Source organism: Herpailurus yagouaroundi, unplaced genomic scaffold, assembly GCF_014898765.1.
Source record: "Herpailurus yagouaroundi ecotype Mexico unplaced genomic scaffold, PumYag 28, whole genome shotgun sequence".
NCBI classification, from domain to species: domain Eukaryota; kingdom Metazoa; phylum Chordata; class Mammalia; order Carnivora; family Felidae; genus Herpailurus; species Herpailurus yagouaroundi.
In genome coordinates this window covers 165,018,616-165,026,393 of record NW_024412376.1, presented here as the reverse complement: position 1 = coordinate 165,026,393, position 7,778 = coordinate 165,018,616, and the positions used below count along the sequence as shown (strand labels likewise).

At 61.9% G+C, this 7,778-nt stretch overlaps 1 protein-coding gene across 1 annotated transcript in view; it reads right to left on the bottom strand.

Moving 5' to 3' along the window:
* The window catches only part of SORCS2 (sortilin related VPS10 domain containing receptor 2), a 276,069-nt gene extending 268,697 nt beyond the window's left edge, over positions 1–7,372 (bottom strand). Inside the window, exons 1-2 of the mRNA XM_040495164.1 lie at positions 7,247–7,372; positions 7,073–7,130 (exon numbers count right to left, since the gene is read on the bottom strand). Of these exons, the coding sequence (XP_040351098.1) occupies positions 7,073–7,130; positions 7,247–7,372 (184 nt within the window). The remainder of the gene's footprint in view (positions 1–7,072; positions 7,131–7,246) is intronic.
* Positions 7,373–7,778: the final 406 nt, after the last annotated feature.

Below are 7,778 nucleotides of genomic sequence, written 5' to 3'. Positions count from 1 at the left end.
ATTCCATTACCGAAAAGAAAAACCACCCGAACAGTCACAGGGATTTGGGAACTTGACCAGTTTGTCCTCTGCAAGGAAGAGAGCTCTGTGGATGCACCTGTTCTCAGGAGACGCCCCCCTGGGTCCAGAGGGACAGGGCACAGCCTACTTAAATGGAATGAGGATGGGGCTCCTGGGGGGCTCAGTCGGTTGAGCACCAACTTCAGCTCAGGTCATGATCTCGCCGTCCGTGAGTTCAGGCCCCGCATCGGGCTCTGTGCCGACAGCTCGGAGCCTGGAGCCTGCTTTGGATTCTGTGTCTCCCTCTCTCTGCCCCTCCCCTGCTCGTGCTCTGTCTCTCTCTGTCTCTCTCTCTCCCTCAGAAATAAACATTTAAAAAAATTTTAACGGAATGAGGTCCGTGATCTGGCCCTACCGAGAGGTCGTGACTCTCAGCACAGGCTCGTCAGTCACGCAAAGATCCCACGCTGGACAAGGAGGCCGATTTGCAGCCACCAGTGAGACAGGGTGAGGGACATTGGGATGACCTCCCTCCCGTGGCGGCCTGGCCAGGGCACGTCTGTGAGATGGTAGCTTGCTGGCTGGCCTTGGTGTGAGGCCTGCGGGCTTTGAGTCTCGGGCCCTGAGCCCCAGTGTCCTCATCTGTCCTACGGGAGAGACACAGCCAACAGCGGGGATGACCCTGGGGTCACATCTTCAGGATGGAGACCTCCCACCAGACAAGCCACGATGGGCCCTGGGGTCAGTCTCCACCTGCATTTGGAAGGATGCCAGTCCGGGGTAGGCAGAGCTGGCTCACAAAGGAGCCTGTTTCCAGGACCCAGGACACGCGGCCGGTGGCGGCATAAAGGACACACCCTCGGTGAAGCTAACGCATGACGAGTAACAAAACCACAGCCCGCCGACCCCTTGGCCTGGCCTTCCCACTCCTGGGGAGCTAGTCTATCGACGTCCTTGTGCATACGGGGTGATGGATGCCCCAAGTTCTGTCCTGCGACGCGGTAACAGCCCAAGACCGGAAATTAACCAGCTCGTCCAGCAACAGGCCGTATACACAGCCTGCAGCCCAGCCACCCTCGGGAACACCACACGGCTGGACTCCAGAGGCCTGGCGAGCCGCAGAGGGCGCAGACGGGGCTCCAGCGCGGCGCGCTCGGTAGAAGGAGCCACGTGCAGGGCAGCCCCGTGTCACTTCGTGTGAACCAAAGGGAGGGGTCAGCACCCCTGAACCGAAGAGGAGGGGCCTCCCTGCGGACCCACAATGCCGGCCTTCCCTTCAAGCAGCAGGCGGTGGCTGGTCCACACCCCACTTCCCCGGCCCCCCGGGAGGGCAGCGAGGCTCAGCTCTGGGCACCTTTGCCCAAGAGGCCTCCTCTACAAAGAAATCTATTCCCGGGGCGCCTGGGTGGCGCAGTCGGTTAAGCGTCCGACTTCAGCCAGGTCACGATCTCGCGGTCCGTGAGTTCGAGCCCCGCATCAGGCTCTGGGCTGATGGCTCAGAGCCTGGAGCCTGTTTCCGATTCTGTGTCTCCCTCTCTCTCTGCCCCTCCCCCGTTCACGCTCTGTCTCTCTCTGTCCCCAAAATAAATAAACGTTGAAAAAAAAAAAATTAAAAAAAAAAAAAAAGAAATCTATTCCCGTTAAGGAACTGATTCTGCATTTATCTACCAGGGAGAGGAATCCTGCGTCTCTCTGACAGAGACCCCCCGGGGGAGGGGAAGGAAACCTGTTGGGCTCAGAAAGCCAAGTGGCAGGTGCGGGCTCTCCAAGGGCCAGGCTTTGGTCCGTCCCAGTGCCATCCTGTAGACACCAAGGGCAGGCCGGCGGCCCAGCCTCATTCACTCCTGCCCCCCACCCCGGGAGCCTCACCCCCTCTCCTCTATGGACTAGAGGAGCCTCCGTCATTCTCTAAGCTGGCGGGATTCCCCACAGGCCCCGGAAGCTCCCGGAAGGTTCTCACGCCCAAGTGGGCCAAGCAAGTCCGTGTCAAATTTGCTGCTAGCATGAGGCATTTCCCCCAACACCGTCTTCTGCAGGGCACAGAGCCTGGCTCCCACCACTTGCCAGACCCCTCCTCCTGGTGCGGCGCCCCGGCCCCCCTCTCCAGGCCCCTCCGCAGAGCCTGGAGGACTTCGCGAGGGACGACTATGTGCCGGGAGTCTGAAGGGCCTTGTCTGAATCCCGGCTCTGCGGCACATGAGCTATGCAATCGGCTTAATCTCTGGGTGCCTCGGTTTCCTCATCGATGACACAGGGATGATGACGCAGGCTTCCAGGGCTGGAGAGGACACGAGTTCGATGTGTCCGTGGTGAGTGCGCCGCTCAGGGTTAGGGTCGCGGTTTGGGAGCGCTCATGAGACATGCACGTGAGGAGCACAGTGGGAGGCCGCCTAGGTGAGATGCCGCTGTGCGTACTCCTGTCCTGAGAAGCTTGTTCAACCTACGGACTCGGGACCCCAGGCACACCTCTCCACCACTTGGGGGTCCTCCTTACCGGGTCATCAGCCTAGATGCCACCTCCTCCAGAAAGCCTTCCAGGATTTCCCCGGGCTAAGCTGCCAGCATCTGATTACACACACTTTCCCTGGAGCAGGCATGAGCTCACGCGTTACGACTTTGGGGCCGGGCCCCTTCCCCTCACCACCCGCTGTGCCCCCGGGCCCAGCACCAGAACGAGGCCCCAGAATGGCAGGGGAAGGCGCACGACCTTGGAGCTGGCTCAGTGTGAGTGTGAACCCCCACACACCGTGTGACTCCCCCCCCCCCTTGGGCTAGCGTCACCTCCTTGTCTGCAACGCCGGCGGATAACAGCTGCACATCCCCGAGAGGCAAGGATCATAAACTATGCTAATGTGTTCAAAGGGCCTGGCACCCTGCCTGACGCTGAGGAGGGCCTGACAAATGACTGTCCTGTCCCTCCTCCACGACTCGGGTGACGGCCAGGCTGAGGCCGTTGGCTGGAGACAAACAGGCCTGGCCGCCCTGAGTGACGCCGCGTCACGCTCCAGGTCCCCCCCGGGCCCTAGTAGGACCCCTTTCTCCCACAGAGCTGTGACCCCCATTGGGCTGTTCTGCCGGGACCGCCATGGCCCTGGAGCCCCCCCCCCCCATTTGACCGGAGGCCCTGCCCGGGTGTCCCCAGGTCGTGGGGACCAGAAATGGGCTGGGATGTAAGAACCCAAAGAGGTCGTGGGAAGTAAGAAGGAACATCTCACGAGAACCACAGCCTTGAACCCATGACCCTGCCCCCTTAGGGGCCACGGCCCTTTCTCCCTGGGAGAGGCCGGCCAGTAAGGTGCAGTGTCCCCAGATGGGTCGGGGGCATTCTCTTCGTTCCTGTGGTGTCCACGCTGGTGGGACAATTGGTGCCCAGAGCAGCTGAGCTAGAGACGTCCACAGAGGCATGTCGCCAAAGCCCCATCCCTTCGCCCAGCTGGCCTCGGCCTCCCCTGGCAGGTGTGCCTTTGAGGCCAAGTCCTGGCCCCCAGAATCGAATCCACAGGCCGGGGCAGGAGCACCGTGTGTCACTCTGTCCTGGCCCTGCGTCACGAGCCTTCCAGACATTGTGTCGTGTAATCCTCCCAACAGCCCTGGTCCCTGGGAGCCATCCCGTCCCCATTTTGAAGATGGGGAACGCGGAGGCACACGGAGGGAGGTTATCTGCCTCAGGTCACGGAGCTCAGATGTGGCAGGGCCGGTGTGCCTCAGGGGACTGGCCGGGGTGGGGGGGGGAGCGGAAAGACCTTCACCCCGTGCACCCCAGTTTAGTACGACACAGCGTGGGGCTGCATCCCGGGAGCCAGACCCCCGCCCCGGCTCTGGCCTCCAGAGGTGCCTACGGCCGCCTCCCCTCACAGCGGGTCGGCAGCCGGCATACTCAAAGCCCGCGGGCTGTCCTTGGCCTTGGCGGGTCCCGCCCCGGGGCCAGTCTGCGGCACCCCTCCCCTGCCGTGCGCTCGCTGCGACCGACCATCCATCCTGCTTGGCCCGGGATGCTCTGCGGTTCTGATTTGAGCCCTCGGCCTGGCCGAATGTCACCACTCCTCCGAGAGCCCTCGTCCAGCCAAGTGACTTATTCATAAGGACTCGGAACCATGGCACACACTGACCGACTCCCAGGAGCGGGCAGGGTTCGGAGAAGGAAGGGGCGGACACATACGGGGACGCGGGGCTCGATCGGGCGTGATGGACAGCCGCGCACCTTGGACAGGCCCCGCCCACTCTGCACCCCTCGACCCCGCTGTCCCTCCACTCGCCCTGCAGCTTGCTGTTCCCGGGACACCCTTGGCCTCCCCCGTCCTCCTCTCATCGTCCACAGCCTCCCTCCTAGAGGGATTCGCCTCAGGCACGCCTGTCTGGGGGGACTTCCGGAACCCTCTGCCCACCTCCGGTGAAGGCTGGTGCCCCCCTGGGGTCCCCGCAGCCCCTGGATGTGGTGAGGTGAACGCTGTCCCCCAAAGTTGGTCCACCTGGAACCTCAGAATGAATGTGACCTTATTTGGGAAAGGCGCCTTTGAAGACGAAATTAAACCTCAAGCTGAGCTCATCCTGGAGCGGTCCTACACCCAGTGACAAGTGTCCCCACAATGAGGAGAGGGCGGTACAGGGGGAGGGGGCCAAAGGAAGATGGAGACGAGACCGGGTCACGTGTCTCCGAGTCCCTGAACGCCAAGGACTGCCAGAAGTCGGGCGAGAGGCCTGGGGCAGATTCTGCCTGAGATGTCCTCCCCGGTCCCCGCCCTGCTACACGGCCAAGCCGGCTTCTGGGAGCACCTCAGAGCCCACCCCCCGGGCTCCCGACCCCGCCGCTCTCCTCCGCTCTGCCTCCACGGGGGACACCGCCTGTCTTCGTCTTTGCCGTGGGTCGAATCGCAGCTCCCCAAAAGGGGCTGAAGCCCGAACCCCTGGTACCTGTGAACGCGGCCTCAGAGGCCATTGAGGGGACCATTCTCCCTCACAGGGAGCCAGCCTGTGGCACCTCACTCCAGCACTTCCGGTCTCCAGAGCTGTGAGGTGCTAAGACAGGCACGTGCCCATTCTCCAGATGAGGACACCGAGGCTCAGCCTGCCCGAGGTGACCCAGCCGGGAACTGGTAGGGCTGGGGTCTCCACCGGGGGCCCACCTGACTCCACAGGTGGAGGAGGCCCCCAGGGGCAGCGGGGCTGCTGCCTCAGAAAGCACTGGGTCCCGCCCTGGCCGTGCCAGCTCAGACAAGTGACAGCCCAGCGCCCCCATCCGTCAGGCACCTCGCACAGGCACCAAACCTAACGTTTAAAAAGAAGGGAGTTGAGACGTAAGCTTCGAAAGGGCCCCTATAAATCAAAATCAGTCAGCAGAAAATAAATGGAGAACGTTGCTGCTCGGTGGAAAGTGGCATTTTACATCTAAGCCATTTAAGGGATGATGTGTATGTTAATAGATGGGTCTTAGTCCACTTTCCCAGCCCGCCGTCCTTTGAAAATACTATTTACTCTCTATTTCTAACAACCCGATTGGATTTTAATCTCCCCTATCGCTCCCTTCTAGGTCGCTGTAGAGAAAACGACTGATAAACTGACAAGGCTCTTAGGCACTCATTCATTCGTTCGTTCGTTGGTTCGCTCACTTCTGCCGTTGCCATTCCGAACAACACTCGTGCGTTTCTACCTGGCGGACTGTTTGTGGCGATAAAATGTCATCGGAAACGCGGCGATGTTGGTACATCTTCTCTCAACATAGAAAGTGCCCGGGGTGTCTCTGGAGGTGGGTGGAAACGGCTGGTCCTCGTTTTAAAACAGAAATCCCTCCCCAGGCAGGGCTCCAACGCTCGGCCCCTCCTCCCCGCCAGTCCCCAGCAGGAGAACCATATGTTCGATCCTTCCAAGAATTTCTCCTTGGAAATGATGCTGTCACGTCAGAACAGAGGTGCCTGGAACAAAGGAAGTGGGGGGGGGGTAGGAGGGGAGCCCTTGACCTCATCCGCCTGGAAACGCCGAGATTTGGGCCACAGCAGCCCCCCGAAAATGTCGCTTGGCTTTAAGGGGAGCAGGGAGGCCGGTCACCCCCAAAGGCCTGTCTCAGGAAAGCAGGGGGCCTGCTGGGCCCGTTACCAGCTTGGAGAGCGGCCACTTGGGGCCCATCTGAGCTCTGCAAAGACTGATTTATCTCCCCGAGAAAGCTGGTGGGAGAGACCGGCAAGGAAACCCGGTCCCTGTTTCTGGAGCCCGCCCCTCTCAGCCATCTGGGGTGCAAAATGGCTTGTGGGGGCCTGAGGCGCTTCGGCATTTCATGGGCCACTTCCTCCATAAAAAAATATTAACGGTTATATTTTATGGCTGCGTTGGTATAAAGAAGATTGGATCCATATTCTATATCCAAACATTTCCTTGACCTAAAAACTTGCCTTTTCTTCTTCTGATTTTAAAGGAAATTAAAACATTTTTGCGGGTGCCTACACGTCCCGGGGGCCCTGGCACGGAGCCCTGAGTCTGCAGGAGACGCGGCCTCGCGGCCTCCCCACCAGCCCGCCTCCTCCCCTCCCTCAGCCTGGCCGCGCTCGCCCCTGCTCGCCGGACCCGCGGCCCGGCCCCCCAAGTCCCCCCTTACCTGCCGTTCTCCCACCACATGGATCACGATACCCCTCCCGCACCCGGCACCCTGACACATCCCCTGGTGCAGGCCCTGTGAAGAATCCCAGGAAACCCGCCAACGTATAGGCGCATCGGCAGACTTTTCCACCCCACCTCAGGGTTCACAGACCAGCCTGGGACCCGGCCGGTCTGTGGGGCCAAGAAGCCATTCCCATCCCCCCCCGGCAGGGTAGGAGGAAACGCAGGTCAAGCTCATCCCGGTGGGACTGCCAGGCTTGGGTCCTCTCCAGAGGGGTCCTCTCCAGTCTCTGGGCCTCTCTAGGCCATCCAACCTGGATTCAGGACGGAGACAGCGCTTGGGAACTCACTCTACAACTTCAGACGTGTGAGGAGCGTAAGGCCCACCCCCAGGCACCAGCACCAAGGTGTCTCCTGCCCCACCAGGCGCCCTCACTGGCCGTCAAGACCTGGGGACCTCGACCCCCACCCTCCACCCCCCTACCCGGCTCACCCCACTCCTCGCCCTGAAATTCCTCCCCCGACCCCACGAGTGACACCACCTGCCCCCGGGGGCCCCCGGAGGACTCAGAGCGCCTCCTACGTCAGGCCTTCCCCATGACTCGGCGACCCCTAGTGGGGGCCACGTTCTTCCCTGTAACCCTGACTCCTCATTCACCTGCTGCTTCCCCTCCGCCCCCGGAGACCCCTCCAGGGCCAGCTGGGGGCCTGGCACCCACGTGTCTGCCATGGGGAGGGGGTGCTGCGGCGGAGGGGGCCCGTCCCCATCATCACCGCCGACCATGTCGCATCTTGCCTCCTCCGATGACTCACAGCCGGGGTCTGTCTCCTCGGCGCCCAAGCTCCCTGGAACACGAGGGCTGGGCACCCGCCTCCCCAGCACCTAGTGCACAGGAGGTCCTCAGGCCACAGGCCAGAATTTGTGCACTGGAGTCATGCTGCCACTGCAGAGGAGGGCAGGAATGACCCTGACCCTCCCAAGGGACATCCGGGGAGGCTTGGAAGTAGACGTGTCTGCTGTTCTGGGACAGAGGACGGGGGAGGAGGAGAGGGGGGAGGAGGAGAGGGAGGGGGAGGAAGTGGAAGAGGGAGAGAAGGAGGAGGAGGGGGAGGAGGGGGAGGGGGAAGGGAGGGGGAGGGGGAGGGGGGAAGGGGAAGGGAGGGGGAGGAGGAGGGGAGGGGAGAAGGGA